The sequence below is a fragment of the Urtica dioica genome, chromosome 2 (assembly GCF_054948205.1).
Source record: "Urtica dioica subsp. dioica isolate 48M chromosome 2, U.dioica_male_clone48M_v1_H2, whole genome shotgun sequence".
NCBI lineage: Eukaryota > Viridiplantae > Streptophyta > Magnoliopsida > Rosales > Urticaceae > Urtica > Urtica dioica.
The window spans coordinates 48,497,149-48,515,102 of NC_142757.1; the positions used below are offsets into that span (position 1 = coordinate 48,497,149).

Genomic DNA, 17,954 nt, shown 5'->3' on the forward strand with positions numbered 1-17,954 from the left:
CAATTCTTCGTTCATGACATTTTTCCCTTTATCTTTTTTTTTTGGAGTTAACGCCTTGACTTCTTTCGATACCAAAGTTACACAAAGTGCATAACTTCTACGACTTTTATTCTTCGTATAATACTTAACGTCCATATCGTCCTTCAACAAAGCAGGCTCAATTGGCATATTACCAGCCTCATATGGAACTTCAAACTTTAAGTCATACTTTGATCTGTCTATATCGACTCTCTTGTACACCTTGTCGACTAACTCCATGTAGGTTGTCTCTTTCGAAACTTCAAGCGGAAATGTTCTCGCGTTTTTGAACACGTATAAGTGTCCATTTCTCTCCCACGTGCCGTTAACCATCAATAAAACTGCAAGAAATATCAAAAAAATGCATTAAACTTTGATTTTTTCCAAACTCATCGGAATTGGTCGGAACCGGTCGGAATTGGTCGGAACCGGTCGGAATTGGTCGGAACCGGTCGGAATCGGTCGGAAACGGTCAGAAACCATCGGAATTTTGGTCTTGTCGGAATGTGTCGGAATTTGTCGGATATTGTCGGAATTTGTGGCTTAAATTTCATCGGAATTTTTACATGATTTTCATCCGAAAAGGTCGGAATTCATCTGAAATAACGTTAAATTCCGGAAACTTTTACCTACATCTACCAACTTTATTTTTTCTATACAAGCTATATGACTAAAGCAATAAAAGATGAATGGAGAAGCATACTTACCCATTTTGAAGGAATTACACCAATTGGATACGCGAAATGATGAAAAAATGATAGACAATGAGAGAGAATGAGAGAGAATGAGAGAAGTAGAGAATGAATTTTTTTTAGTAGTGTTATATGGTCTTGTAAGGGTATTTTTGTCCGAAATGTGTCCAAAAGTCCAATTTTGGATATTTTTTAAGTAACGGGTCTAAATGTGATATTTTCATAGTTTTTGGGTCTAGAAAATGAAATTTCTCTATGTTTTCATCCGAAATCTTTCTATTAAATGAAACTATACGGTACCATATACACTGTCCATTAGTTTTTCATAAAAATAAGGGGATTGATAATGATATGATATGATTGTACATAGCAGTGGTAAAATATAAAAGATAAAATATACTGTCTTTTAGTTTTACTCCTTCAGGAGGTGAAAGTGGAACTATTTACTAGAAGTAAAATTCATAGAGATTCTTTTTCAAAGCCTGATACGTGACTCACTTACGCAGATGATTGATTGAGCTAGATATTGCAATATTTTAGTATATAACCTTGAATAATTGCAATTTAATATTTGAATAAAAGTTATAAAACTCATCTCCAGTCTCCACGACTGAATATTTCTTTTTCAAAGCCTGCCTCACTTACACACATCCAATCACTGACAATTAAAAAAAAAAAAAAAAAAGCACTGCCCGCGAATATCAGATATGAATGGTTCGCAACGTTGAAAATAAATTTTAAAAGCGAAAATAACGAGAAATTTACCTCTAAATATCAGATATATCTTTTCAGTTTAATATAAATGACATATACATCTCCTAAAAAATATTATATTACAAATATAACTTTTTCGTTTATTTTTTACAAAAAAACTAATTTAAACTCACCAAAATACTCTTAATGAAATAATTTTTTATTTTCTATTCTATATACAAAAAAAATTAAATTAAAAAATTTCTTTATAAAAAGTTAAGAATTTTTTTTATAAAGAGAGATTTTGATTTTTTTTAATAAAATAATAAATAAATATTGATTCTAGTAAGGGTATTTTTTAGAGTTCAAATTATTTTTTTGTAAGAAAATAAACGAAAATAATGATATTTGTAATATAACATTTTTTTTAGTAATTAAACTGAATGGATATGTCTGATATTTATAGAAATCGAAGAGATAAATCACGCATTTCGATTAAATACGAGGGTTACCCTTGATATTTTCCATTTTCAAATAAACAAGAAGCAAACTCTCGTTATTTAGATTTGGCAACGGAAGGAATCGGTACTACCAGTACCGTTAAGGTTCCTTCGGTTGTTTAATGTTAGATTACTTAACTTGAATAATTAAGATAGTTATTCAATTAATGGGTGGAACAATTTGTCGAACAACAGATTTTTTTAAGCAATATTATTCAAGGTGATAAACAAGCAAATAATCAAACAAAAACGAGAAAAAGACACAAGAGAATTGATAATCTTATTCGACTATAAGCAACCTACTCAGAGAGACTGATACGTTCGGATGAAAGTAATTCACTATATCAATCAGTCAAATGCATAAGAATATTAAGTTTGATGACTCCCTCACAAACACCTCTGTCTTTGACTATATCTAGTGATTGAAAATCCGAACTCCCCTCAAGTACGTCAATGCAAACACACGCACTTAGAAATCTAGATCAAGGCAGTAATCCATAGAATTGCATGCTCTAATTGCTCAGACATTAGAATAGCTACCTTCTTCTCCAGAGTGTGCTTCTCAATCTTCAGATCCGCAACATTCTGATTCAATTTTTTGTTGTTGTCGATAACAATGACCCACTTGCCATACAATAGACAATAGTTTTTGAAGACTGATAGGTGTGTTTCTACGTGTTAAACTCCTATTTTTCAGCTTGAATTTCACGTGTTCTCGTGTGAATTTCGGTGTGTTTGATGTATTTTTTGAGTGATTTAAAGGTTTGGCCTCGGTGATAAGGATATAACACCATGTGACGTTACGGAGCAATTTTGAAGTGATTCGAAGATTTTCGAACAAATTGCAAAACAAAAAGCACGACGTCCTCGTCTGCATGATTTTGAGATTCTCTATTAAACATTCTGGGATAAATCTTTCCACCATCGGATAGAGCTTTCTCTTAGCTTTCTAACTCATATTGATTTGCAAGAATCAGACATCGAAGCAAGAAGTTATGGCAATTTTAAGCATCACTACGCGCCGCGGAGACCCGGCCGAGCAATACATGCGTTCCGCTCGCCCACCAATATTGCTTATTTTTAGCTTCCAATATGCTATTTTTCGATTTTGACAAGTTTTGGATCTTTTGGCTCCGAAAATCACCAAAAACCCTATATATAGTAATTAAAACTCTTTAAAACACAAGTGAAGTTTTATTTTAGGTTTCATAATAGTGTTTGGCTAGTTGGAAGAGAAGAGGCAACCGGAAAAGAAGACTACCGCTCGTCGACGACTTCCAACCGTAATTCAGCGTTTTTCTTTCTAATCATATTCCTTGGAATTCCCTTTTATTTCTATTTAATTTTGATATGATTTTTATGGAGTTTGTTTATTTCTTTTATGTTTATGATACTCTTGTCGCCATGAACTGGACGCCTTAAGGGTGATGGTTTAGTTTTGCTAGAATATGGTTGTGGATTCATAATTATTTAACTGAAGTATTTTTTTTTTGTCCATCTTCTCTATCGCTTTAATTAATTATGTGCTTAATTCTTGTATGAGATTAGCTACCTCGTTCATGAGATTGTTTAGTTGCTGAAAAAAGATTAGAAAACCAACAAATTTAGGAGAGATAATCAGATAATCGTGCATAAGGATTAGTTCACCGTAGTACATTCCTAAGCTAGAGATAGTTAGGCTGCTATGAAGTCGTGTGTACTCTTGTTTGTAATGCTTGTTGTATTTTTAGGGTTTGAGATCGAGAGATGAAAATCCGGTATTGACATAGGTTGTTAGGTGCTCGAGAGAGATTTAGCGATAATATTACGTGAGTGTGATTAGTGAAGAGAGTTGAACCGAAAAATCATGCGTAATTCTAGGAATCCCGACCATAGGAGAGTTTAGTGAAGTCGTTGCCCTTGCCTTCCTCATATCCGTTCACCCATAGTTTAATTTGTGTTTTTATTTATTTTCTGCAATTTAGTTACTCATCATCACCATTACTTTTGAGTTCAATTTGTTGCTAGTTAGTTATGTATCGGTTAAGCGTAGTCCTCGTGTGATCGACTTGTACTTAAGAACTTTATTACTTGAGCGACTAAGTACACTTGCGTAAAGAAATTTTGCAACAATGATATCTTCTTCTGTTTTTTCAGCTTCTTCATCACTACTCAAGTCATCCGGAAGAAGTTTAACCAACTTTTGGGTAGTATATTTAACAACATTAAAAGTCAAATAGTTAGAAGAATCATCATCCTATCTACTACCATCAGAATCTTCACCACTCTAATTTGTAACATATGACTTATTCTTCTCCAAAGTATTGGTACACTCAGCCTAGATATGACTTGATCCTTTACACTCTGCATTGGATTCCTCTGGACTTGTCTCCACGATTCTCCTTATTATTGTCATCGAATGTGTTCTTCTTCTTAAAGTTGATGCCTCTTCTGTTCTGAGAGTTAGGAGTCGAGTTTTCCCCTTGATCTCCACTTATTCGAGTAACCTTCCTCATGAATCTACCAAAGTTCTTAGCAACTAAGGCTATTCGCTCAGTAAAGTCCTGATCCTTTTCTGCTTCAGTGGATGCTTCTGCTTTCAAGGCTACATCCTTGTTCTTCTTCTCTGGCTCTTTCTCTAGGAGATTCATCTCGAAGCTCTTCAGTGATCACATCAGCTCATCAAGTCTCATCCATCCAAATCACGAGTTTCTTCTATAGCTGTCACTTTCATGGAAAATTGATCTGGCTCAAGACCTTTCTTACTAGTTTTGCATTAGCAATAGGTTCTCCCGAAGTGAAAAATTCATCAGAGGTATCATAAATTCTAGCACTATATTCAGATATAGTTTCATCTTCTTTCATCATGATATTCTCAAACCTGGTAGTAAACATTCAAACTCCTTGAGTCCTGACCTTGTCAGTTCCAACATGAGCAACTCCCAGAATATCTCATGCTTCCTTAGTGATCTCACAGTTCCATATCAGCTTGAATATGTTCTCATCTACGGCAGAGAATATGGCGTTCATGGCTTTGGATATTCCATTGGAAACTCTGTGTTGCTCTTCTTACAACTTATCTTTTGGAATAAGAGTTGCCTTTCCATCATCATCGATAACTGAAAGAGCCTTCCATCCTTTTTCAACTGCCTGCCATGCTTTATCATCAATCGCCTTCAGAAAAGCTTTCATACGTGCTTCCAATATCCATGATTCGGAGTTTCCGAGAGTGATGGTCGGCCTATATTGTGTCCCTATTTCAATTAATCTTTAAACACAAGAAAACACGTTAGTAATCAGGTCAGATCACACTCAGTGAATCGAGTGACTCGATCTGATACCAATTGAAATTACTTAACGTGATTAAGATGGTTATTCAATAACTGGGTGGAACAACCGATTTTTTTTAAGCAGTTTTAATCGAGGTGATAAAGAAGCAAACAATTAAACAAAAGCGAGTAAAAGACATAAAAGAATTGATAACCATGTTCGCCTATAAACAACCTACTCATGGAGACTTATACGTTCAGATGAAAACAATCCACTATTTAAATCAGTCAAAGGAATATGAATATTAAGTTTGATGACTCCCTCACAAATACCTCCATCTTTGACTTTATCCAGTGGATAAAAATCCGAGCTCCCCTCAGATTCGAGACTCCATCTCTTTATTTCATCCAATCTTATCCCGAAGATTATCAAGCATGTCAATGCAAACACACGCACTTACAAATCCAGATCAAGGTAGTGATCATAGAATTGCATGATCCAATTGCTAATTGTCGATGAAGATCTCTAAAGCAGAGAGACTAGCAAAAGGTTTAAGGCGGCGTGAATTTACCTAACAAAAGTGTGAATTACCTAATTCGACTCCAAATAGCTTTATTAGGTCAATCCACAAAATCTCTCACAAATCTCACAGAATCTAAAACCAAATTTTTAATAATATATACCCAATATATTCTTAACTGAAAACTGGGAATTTCAATTATATTCGTGCGGCAGGACAATGCAGCACAAGTAACCCGGGTCTTGAACATCTTCTTGCAGCTTCGCTCAAACTACTTTAACAAAAAAAAATTGTGAAACCAAACCATGTCACGGAGGATTTAACATAACAGAATTGGAAATTCCATTAGGCATAACTTTGCCTTCCGGAGCTTAACGCAAATGGTAGTACCGTTAGACTTAATGAAAATAAACAATTCCGGTAATTTCCGATAAGTAACAAAAAAATCAAATTTTATTGAAATATGAATGGTATATCAAAATGTTAAATTTTTAAAAGAAAGTACTAACATGTAAACTAGATTGCATCTTTATTTATCACTTATAAATATAAAAAGGTAAAAACATTACAACAAGATTATAAGAAATACATTGTAACAAAATTACACTTGATGAATAGTCATGATTTGGAAGCGTACAACAAAATTATCAACAAGATCAATGTTCACAAAAGTTTGTTGAACACGTTTTTCATGTTGACACTTGAAATCATACATATCAAACACATATATTCCATACTTAAGTCATCACCACTAAATGTATCAAAGAATGAAATAATGTGTTAAAGTCACACCACAACATTGCAAACCATCATAAAAAAAAATGTTCTACAAACATATAGTTAAAATAGGAAATGAAATGCATCAATAAATCCTGATGGACGTCCCAGTTGGATAAAACTCGGTTGATTTTCTTGAAACTCGCAATATTGGTACCATGTGAAATACCCCTTATACGATTGTTGGAAGTTTTGAACAAGCTTGTCGTAGTCGGCTTGATCGTACCCCACGACATCACTTATGAGTGGACATCCTGGTACACATGTTATAATTTGCTCAGCACTGAATCGATCTACGCGCACGCCAAAGGTACGGTGCGCACTTCTCAGTGGATTAACTTGTGGTTGTGCACTCCTATTGGAGTAGGATACTGGTAATAAGGATAAGTATACGAACCATCACTCCGTGTATTTGATGTAGTGAATGACATAGTGTCAAACTGAGACATCAAGTGATCGACATCGTACTCACTACTAGAGGACATGTACGATTCATATCTTTGTTGTATTCTACCGCCGTAGTCACTACCAGAAGACATGTAGTGCACCGTTCCTCTCTGTGTTCCACCGCCGTAATACGATCCGGTCTCAAAGTCAAAGTATTCTCCGAACTTGTGAAACATATAATATATTACTTTTCATATTAATCATATATAAATTATTTGAGAACTCCGAAACATTTAATTATAATACACTAACTTGTCAGATCTTTGACAACGTGCTTCGTGATCTTCATCTTGCGTTACTTGTTAACCTTGTTCCATAATCCAAAGATCTTAAAGTTGAAATCCACCATACCACTACCAACCTCTTGACTAGCACCAAAGCCGCCAAAGTCACCACTACCTCCATCATCGTTACTATCATTAGGACCACGTCCATCGTCTAATGATCCATGCAAAGTCTGACCAACGTCTTCACTTAATACAATGTCCACATCAACGCCTTTGTCACGAGCCTGTGAGGCAATGTGTGGGTCGGGGTTCTGATCTTGATTGTCGAGGTGAACTGGTCGGATCCATTACATGAGTTTATCATCGTCCATGTTGTCTCTCCCATTAACTCCATTATCTTTGGATCATATGCAAAGGATCTTTCCTGTCAGCAACGCCGCTTTTGATGTCTTGTATTTGCAACTTTATGTTGTAATTACAAAAAATAAGTTCTTCCAGTCTCTTGTATGCCAGTCAATTTCACTGCTTTGTGTGGACAAATGCAAACGTACTCTAATTTCTCTGGCACGCCGATGACGATGCGGTTTGAGACAAGATTCTCATTTCCACTTTCGCAAAGTGGGTGTTTGGATTTCGAACATAGTCCACCATTCTCCTACAAAATTGATCGATTTCCGTAAATATTAAATTATGAAATATCACTACTTCGATTCAAAATTATAAGTAGAAGTTGTTGTCCAAAAATGTAATTCAAAGCAGAGTACATAGGCTCAAACCCATTGTACACATGATAATTAATATGTAATTAAAAGTTGTTGTCCAACACTTTTGATTCCACAAATTGCCCATCTGTAGTTGGATGAAAGGAAGATCGGTCCCACAAATTCAAAGTGAACATCTTCTTCAACCCAGATTGATTACTCTGCAGACTTGTTAAGGCTAAGTAATTTGTGGTGAATCTAGTAAGACCTGGACAAATTAGCTCCCTCTGACCTTCTTATCTCACCTTCGATAGGACTATCCCGTGTTTGTAGATGAACTTCATGCCTTCTCTATAATTCTTAACCACTATGGCGATGGTTGCTCATTTTCCCATGTCCTCGAGCATCAAGTCAATACAATGCGCATCACACAGAGTCAATAAAGATGGTAGCGCCTCGCGAGTTTGAGTCCAACTTTCTTGTACACCGAACCATAATCTTAACAACATTATGTTCCCCTACTTCTTTAACCATCGCAGACAAAACCTTAAAAATGTATGTATAATTCTTTATCTCGTCTTACGCATCAACAGACGTCAAAAATACGGTTTTACTAGCTAAAAAGAACATAAAATTTATGATGCTCATTCGTATCAGTCCCGTCCAACCGTCCCACATTATGGTGCATCCATACTACTTCCAAGTTTCTCTTTGTTTATCAATGTACTTCATCACAAACGCGACCTCGTCTTTCAAGTACGTTATGTAAATCTCGTACGAAGTAGGAAGTGAGATACCAGGACCTGTAAATTTTGAAACATAAGTACATGTTCATACTAAAATATGTGTGAAATCAATAAGCCACTTCAAATTCAAAAGGTTTACCAACTGTCACCACTTCATTTATCATCCGTCGAAAGTGAGGCGACTTCATTTTGTTTGTTGGAATGTTTTCGTAAATGACGTAGTTGCTTACAGCTCTTCCTAATCGTTGCTTCAGTGCGGGATTCGTCATCTGAAGAATAGATCTCTGTCGCGCACTTTTCTGACTAAAAATGGGGAGGTTCTGGTGCACTCCCTGAACCCCGACTAAGGCCAAATCACCATGCATCCACCTGTAACTCTTGTCGGCTTCTCTTCAGAGCTTGCAATGTATCTTGTTCGAATTGTTGGTTGGGGTCAAACACTTCATGAGTAGGACCGAAGCGTTCGGCCAAGTGTTCATCAACTGTTTCATCTATAATTGACTTGTTTTTCTTCTTTTGTAAAGTCGTTGTCACTAATGCTTTCATCTTATCTCGTACTTCATTAAGGCATGCCGTACATTTCATGACATTTTTCTTTAGATCGTTTTCACTTGAATGAAACTTCATCCGCGTGAATCCCCTGCCCCTCGTTACATTTTCGCAATAATTGCATCTGTAATGGTTCAGATATGTTTTTGTCGGTATACAATACTTACGAACTCCTTCGTCGGTCGTATTGTCATGTACCTATATATTCATTTCAATATTTCAATAAAATTTTATTTCAATATTTCAATCAAAATTCAGTTCAACATATTTCATTTCCAACAATTTCCTTTCAAATTTTCAATCGACATCATTGCAAATAATGTCAATTCCAACTATTACTCAAACATTAATATATGTATATGTAAATACATAAACTTACTTAAACAAACAAAAACAAGTGATTGAAAATTTGGTTTTTGAGTCGCCTGTATCAAAAGTGGTGATTCACCTGAAAAAGTGGTCGTACGGCGGAAATCTCAGAAATATCTTAAAAAAAAAATGTATAACATTGATCGTCGCAACACAAACAACTTTAATGAACGAGACTATATAACAAAAATCGAATTATTAGCCAAAATAAGAATAAATGAAATTTGGGTTTGAACTTCAAAACACCTCATGTAACTAAACCGCAAATAGCCTATTAACTCCGAAAAAGTGGACTTTGTATATGGCCTGGAACGAAACGACGTTGACGTCGCCGAAAGTTGCCAAAATCCATTGGAAAGTATGTCATATTCACCGCTGGATAGGCTCGCCCGAAAATTGCCAGAGCCACACTGTTTCATCCAAATTTCCACGAATGTCGACGATATTTTTTCAAGATTTACTCTTTAAAGAGATCGAAAATGACCAGTTGTCATTTGTGCAACGACTTGTTGTTTCGGAGAATATCGAGCGACGTAATATTGATAAAGGACAATGAAGCTTTGGTCGGCCGTTTTTAGTCCAGCACCGACGTCGCCGCCAAGTTTTGACGAAGTTGTCAGCACTTAAAACACTGGTATTAGTCACTTCATTTAGGAACAACCTAAGAAAAAAAATGTTATAAAAAAGAAGAAAGAAGTTCACAAATCCACCGAAAAATTCAACAACACCGGAATAATTCAAGTCCTTCACACCATAAAGTCATGTAAAGATTTGGGTGGTTAATGTTATAATTTCGTTTTTGTATGGAAAATTCAACACCTCTACCTAGAAAGAAAATACATTAGCTCACATTTAAGGTCTACATTCAAGGTCCACCTTCATTCTGCAGTCTCTGAACCCCTTTAAGTCACTCCGCCGTCTTTGGGACCAAAAAGACCACTATGCGGTCTCTAGACCGCAACAAACCACTCATTTGTCTCCAGGACCCCGACGAATCACAACAAACGTCTCCGAGACCCCTTACCTTCCTGCTACATTAAAGTATTGGAGCCCAAGAATCAAACCTCCTATAAATTCTCCATTCATCCTAGAGTGAAAGAGAAAAAATTGAAGAGGAAAAGAATCGCAAAATTTACTTATCACTTTATCTCAAAAAATACCCGAAGCTCTCAAAGCACTCAACACGCTCAAAATACACAAAAAATCAAGTGAAAGACGAAGACGAATAGAAGATAAGGAATAGTTGAGGCCAACAAAGAGAACGAAGAGAAGACAATAAGTCCGACGAGAACAACAAAGAGAAGACTAGGAGTCTGACGAGAACAACGGAGAAGGCGAGAAGAAAATATCACCAATCCGAAAGACTCTCAAGAGATAGCAAGCATTCACCATCCTTTTGAGATATGAGGAAACGTGATCCTGATAATACAAGATCAAGACACTTTGCAAACTCGCACCTCAATACGTGTCCCGTGAATGTTATCCGATAAATTGCATTAATAGTATATATAAACATCAATTATATATAACCTCGGAATGGTTATAAATTATAATGAAGAGTGTAGCTTTGTTGAGCAGCGAGATCATCACCCTCTAATATGTTTTCAATGCCTGGTGGCTGGCCATCCCTTCATGTTCTTCCTGGAGCCGTTATGACCAGCACCATTGGCATGGGCAAACAAATATGCTCAAACACGTAGCTTTGCTTTTTTTTGTTTCCTACGCAATATGAACACCTCAAAATGCCATTCTATTTATACCTTTCAAATAGTCATTATTCTTCATCTAAGGGATTCAAACAAAAGTTAACAGCAAAAATCGTGTCAATCTTACTTTAGTTTTAAAATTGTAAATGCAATAATCAAAATGATGTGACCAAGGTTTAAAATTTCGATACTGATATCCATACCAAAGTTATGATTTTATAGATATATCGAGTATCGATGGATATATCGGCAAATATTCTATAACAATTTCAATACAGACTACCGATTATATTAGTGATATATCGATTATCGACGGATATATTGACAGAAATTCTATAACAAATAGATATTTTTAAACAACCAAAACTATATTATGTGTGTGTGTCGTGGAATCCAAATTATGAAAATACGAAATTAAATACTACAGAGTTCATGACAAGAAATAAACTTAAATTAGACATTACAAAACATAAAATAGTTCTCAAATGGTTCAAATTAAAGAAGAGTAGAAGACTACAACCTTTGAAAGTCCGAATCAGTTGTAGGTTGAGTACCGGAGAGGTTGAAACGTACGGGGTTGCACCAGCTGACCTTGACAGTGTACGGGTCATGACATGTATGATGAATAGTATTCCATGTAGGTTTTGATGTGCATTTCGTAGTTGTATTGATCCAGGTCGATGAATAGGTTGAGGATAAGAAACTGTTCGTACTGAGTTTGAATGTTGATCGTTGATATTTGAGCTTGAGCCTCATATCCCGAGACTGACATCGAATCAAAATTGAGAAGAAATTTGATCAATATCAGTAGTCGAAGCACGAGATATGGAAGATGGATAAGTCTGTGGAGCACCAAAAAAAATAACAAATGTGGATAGTTGATATGATCTGTCATTTGAACCAGTATCACCACCACCCCATCCAAACCCGTCAACTTCACCTGGATTACCAAATTCATGTCCATCTCTCTGGCCTATTGGATAACCACTACCCCGACCATATCCACCCATGTAATCACTTCCTCTGTAATCACTACCAAATCCATATCCACCACCAACATATTCTACACCTCCGCCATGTAAACTACCACCATAATTACTTTTCATGTGAGTACTAACACCATAAGTACTATCCCTGTGAGTACTACAACCCCCAGTGCTACCACCATCGTGGCCAACATCGTCCCGCATAACTCGATCGACGTCAACACCTAAATTTCGAGCCTCGGTAGCTACTTCAGGTTTAGGGATACCAATATTATCATCGAGGTGGATTAGTCGAATTCAATCAAGGATTTTCTCATCTAGGTTTTCGTTACCCACTGCCGCCATCGATTGTTCGAGGATGTCATATGGATCTTGCTTATTCACCCCGTCATTCGTAGCTTCTATATCTCTGAGTTGCAACTTTTGGTTAAAGCTACAAAATACAAGTTGTTCCATGCGTTTGTAAGCCAATCGGTTCCTTTGTTTGGTGTGGGTCAATGCAAACGTACTCCAATTCCTCTCGCATGCGGACGATGATGTTGTTTGAGACAAGATGTGCATTGCCAACTTTCGTAATGTGGGACATTCATGCCCAAAAACGTTCCACCATTTGGCTGCAAATGAAAACAAGTCATATACCGTGTAATTAACAACTTGATACTTATTTCTAAATTTTAAAAAAATAACGTACCTGGTGGCATGTTCGTTCTTCCGGCTATGGCAGCTCGCTCTCCAAATCCACCATTTGCATTATGGAAAAAAAAATCTACACAAAAAATAGTATATGGCTTCAGTTTGGTACGTCCAAAAAAATTAATTTAGTACTCTTGCATTTTTATTGGGATCGTTACCACTTAAGAGATATTTCATTCGAGTTATCCCGTCACCTTTCATTTTCCAATCACAAAAGTGACACGCGAATCCGTTCACACTCCCTTGGATGGGCATACAATACTTTCTTGCCCAGTTGTCGATCACTTTTGTAAATAAAAAATTCATGATCACAATATCACAATTTATAATTTGCAACTTTTTAATCACAACCACAACCATAAGTTTTGATTCGCATTTTCTAAAATCACAATTTATCTATCCTAATTTCAATAACACATATGCCCGTTCACAATCATAAATTCAAATTCACACGTCGGAATATCCTAATTTCTACAATACCATAATTTTTACACTCACCTCTTTTAAATAATGATTCTGGAAATTTTCAACTCGCCAGAAAATTCGCCGGCCGTCGTCAAAATGGCTGGCGGGTCACCGGAAAATTGAAAAACTCGCCGGAACGTTAAAAAAATTAGGGATATGAAAGATAATCAAGTGTTAATCTCAAATATGCAAAAAAAAAATTACAAAACTCGATTTAAATCTTTGTAAAATTGAAAAACAATTTTTTCCCCAATCAAATTCAAATTTTCGAACTTACCATGCATTCATTCATGGTGGATATATCGGCTAATTTCGGCGATATGGCATAAGAATCCTTCTATGCTCTGCGATTTTCCACGGAGAAGATGGGTAGTCGACGATGATTGGCGATATGCTGTAAGATTTTCAAAACCCCGGACGATTTTGGTTCGGTTGAAGTTGGCCGATATTTTGGGAATTTTGTCTGATATTTTGGCATTTATAACTATGAAAAATATCGAGAGAATTTTTAAAATCGGCGATATATCCCGATATTATAATGAGATTTTATGAAATGATAACGTTTATTAGTGATATTTTACCGAGAGTTAAAAAAAAGAGACATCAGCGATATAACCGATAATTTGAATATTGGATGTGACACACTAATTATCAAAAGAATGTACACACTCATTAAAGAAGAATAGTTGTATATTAAAGCGAAGATTCATGCGAATTAATTTCATATAAAAACTGAACATACTGTAAAAGATATGTGTAAGGGAAATGGCCGGATGTAGTAGTGTTTTCAATGATTTGGACCAAAATATAGGGTAGCTTGTTTTTGGACACTTTTAGTAGTGTTTTGAGGAGAGATAATAGTTTGATACCGGGTTTGCCCTTGAATTTGTAATTTTGTTCATTCAAGCCCCCAAACCAAAACTTGCTCTATAAGACTTCTCATACGGTCTTGTTTATTGTGCCATGTACAGCTCTCTCTCTCTCTCTCTCTCTCTCTCTCTCTCTCTCTCTCTCTCCTCTCTCCTCTCTCCTCTCTTTTTTTTCTCTGCGTGTGAAGGACGTTTCATCTCCCTGTCATGATCATCCATGAGCTGCGTGTCTATGAAGTGAAGCTCAGCTCTCCGGCCACCTCGTCCTTGTCTAAAAGTAAGCTTCTTTCGTTCATCGTCGTCATCGTCTTCTCTCCTCTTTTTTTTGTTTCTGGGCTTTCGTTCATCGTCGTCGGGTTTTTGAGTTTATGGGTTTCGGATTCATGTTTGTTCAACGTCATTATCGTGCATCTTAAAAGAAAACTTCTTTTTCGTCGTTCATCTTTGTTTTCGTGCGTTTGTCTGGGTTTTAGGTCTGTGTCGTTCTGGGTTTGTTGGTGTCATTACCCGTCGTCTCTGTGTTGTTTGTTGCTGGGTTTGTTTGTGTGTTGTTCTTCATTGTTTTGAACGTTTTGAGTTTTTCGCGTTCTTGAATTGTAGACATACATGTCTACAGTCTCTGAAATTTTAGACTGTAGACATGTTGTAATTGTAGACATATAGGTCTGCAACTTCCGTTGTTGTAGACGTATTAGTCTACAACAGCTGAAGGTGTAGACCTGTATGTCTACAATTACAATAATTGTAGACAGTTGTAGACAGTATATCTACAATTACACTTCATTGGTGTAATTGTAGATATACATTTCTACAAATATTCTCATTGTAGACATTTAATTTATTTCATACATGATAATAACAAAATCAGATATGCGTTTCTCCTATGCAGGAATGTCCGAAATATATATATTTTTGAAACACAGTGGTACATGGGTCGAACCCACAATATACGTCGAGGGAGGAAATTTGGGTATTATGGTGTCGTCTTCGGTGAACTACCCTAGTTTGATGCAGATTTTGTTCGCGGAGCTTGGCCTTTCCCCCATCAACTCACAGAATCGGTTTGAAGTACTTGATTGACGGTGCATGTAAACCTGTTGAGATTAAAGACAACGGTCAATTGAAAGCTGATTTGTATTTGAGGAAAACGATACCTGACGTCGGAAGATTTCATATGATTTTGAAAATATCTGAAGAGCCACGGGAAGGGCATGAGGCAGCATGGAAGAGCGTAGTTTCTCCAGGATTTAGATCAACTCCTAACACGGTTGAGCCAACGCAGGGACTTGAGGACATGAATACTTTCTACGATGCAACGGAAGAATGTAGAGAATCCCCTCCTCCACCACCTAGACAGACTCATCCTACTCCGCCTCCTCCACGTAGAGAATCCCCTCTTTCGCCTCCTCCACGTAGAGAGTCCCCTCCTCCGCCTCCTCCACGTAGAGAGTCCCCTCCTCCGCCTCATCCACGTAGAGAGTCCTATCCTCCGCCTCCTCCGCATAGAGAGTCCCCTCCTCCGCCTCCTCCACGTAGGCAGTCCGCTCATCCTCCTCATCCTCATCCAAGTAGCGATGAGCAAGTGCTGGATATCAATTCCCCTGTGACACTCAAGCTTCATGGAATGTATGCTAGCAAATTGGTGTTGCAAAAACAGTTGAGTTTGTATGCCATTACCAAACACTGTACGTTTCGGACAAAGTATTCATCTAAAGAATGTCTCCATGTAGTTTGTCCGGGAGAGCATTGTAAATGGAGTGTTCGAGCAGTTAGAATTCCCAGCTCTCCGATTTTTAGGATTAAAAGGTAATTATTAGGTTGCCATAATAGAATAATTGTTAGTATATATGTCTACAAACTACTCCAACTGTAGACATGCAAGTCTACAGTTTACATAAATTGTAGACTTGCAATTCTATAATTGACAACAATTGTAGATATTATAAGTACACAGATACTGCAACTGTAGACATATATCTCTACAACTGTCGTTAATTGTAGACTTATAAGTCTACATTTTATGAGAGTTTTTATTACAATTATACATATAAATCGAAAGTAATGTTTAATTTGGAATTTTCTTATTCAGGTTTGAGAGTGAACATATTTGTCCTATAAATGAAAGACAAGGATATCATTCCCAAGCCACATCCAAAGTAGTGGGAGAGGTTGTGAAGCACAAGTGCATAGATCCGACGTTGGGATTGTGTAAACCAAAGGAGATCATTAATTACATGCAAATGGATTACGGAGTTCGTATGTCATACAAAAAAGCGTGGCGGTCGAGAGGAAAAGCTCTTAAGTCCCTTTACGGCACCGAAGCAGAGTCCTACGCGTTCCTACCTAAGTTGATGTACATGATCGAGACTAAAAATCTAGGTTCTCTCTTTGACCTTGTCATTACGGGGTCGAATAATCAGTTCGTTAGCTTCTTCATGTCACTTAGCCCGTGGAGGAGGGGTTGGAAGTATTGCAGGCCTATTATCATTGTCGATGCTACTTTCTTGAAGAACTATTACAAAGGAACTTTGTATACAGCGTGTGCCATGGACGGAAATGAACAAATATTTCCACTCGCCTTCTGTCATGGTTCTAATGAATCTAATGAGACTTGGATTTACTTCTTGAGAAAGTTGAAGGACGCTATTGGGGATAGGGAGCATACGATAATTGTATCTGATAGGCACCAAGGAATAGTTAATGCAGTCAAGGAGGTGTATCCAACCCGTGAACACGGTTTTTGCGTACATCATTTTCTTGGTAACTTGAAGACCACATTCAAAGGGAGCATAACAAAGCAAGTGAAGTGGAAATTTTACGCTGCACCAAAGGCGTACACTCAGCCGGAATTTGAGAAGTACATGTGTATGTTGGACTCTGAAAATCCAGAAATACGCCCATACCTGGAGAAGGAGGTTGGGTATCAAAGGTGGGCACGATCTTGTTTTCGTGAAAACAGGTACGGTATCATGACGAACAACAACGCGGAATCATTGAATGCGTTCAACGTTAAGCCTAGAGAGTTTCCTATTTCTAAGTTGTTCGACTGGTTGCGGGAAAGAAGTCTAGGATGGTATCACGAACGTAGAGAGTCGGCAACAAAAACAACAACGTTACTGACCAAAGAGGCCCAGAAGAAACTAGAGACAAACTATGCTGCAGCTTGTGGAATGCCGGTATGTTGATCTTTTTTTTTATTTTATCCAGTCTTGTGTTCTAACTGTAGACATACGTCATCTACAATTGTGATGATTGTAGACATTTATGTCTACAATTAGCAGTGATTGTAGGCATTGGTGTCTACAATTGGTAGTGATTATATACATTGATGTCTACAATTTGTATAAAACTATAGACATTGATGTCTACAATGACATTGAAGTCTACAGTTACAGGTATTTATAGACATCTACGTCTACAATTTTAGTTATATGTCTACACGTACATGACTTACTCTAATTATTCTTTTATTCTATGTGAGGCCATCATCATTCCTCGAGTTTGAGGCCATCATCATCATTTGTTTTCCACCGCCGCATAAGTGGTACGGCGGTTTCAGACACTTGTTGGCAGAGCTTTAGAGCAGTCAGCATAGGCAGGCACTCGTACGCCCAGACCTGAAGCGGGTAGACGAAACCCGGGAAGTTGATTTTTTGCTTCGACTCGGCCTTGGAGGCCATCTTCATAACATACTTCCGCACCTGTCCGTGGAAGAAATTCCACGCCACGTTCCCCCATGGATGTTTG

At 37.1% G+C, this 17,954-nt stretch overlaps 1 protein-coding gene across 1 annotated transcript; it reads left to right on the forward strand.

Annotated features, from left to right (window-relative positions):
• Window positions 1–16,447: 16,447 nt before the first annotated feature.
• LOC149405187 (protein FAR-RED IMPAIRED RESPONSE 1-like) lies at window positions 16,448–17,392 on the forward strand. Its single transcript, XM_089607788.1, has one exon. The coding sequence runs from the start codon at window positions 16,448–16,450 to the stop codon at window positions 17,390–17,392; it is 945 nt and encodes a 314-aa protein (XP_089463914.1).
• Window positions 17,393–17,954: the final 562 nt, after the last annotated feature.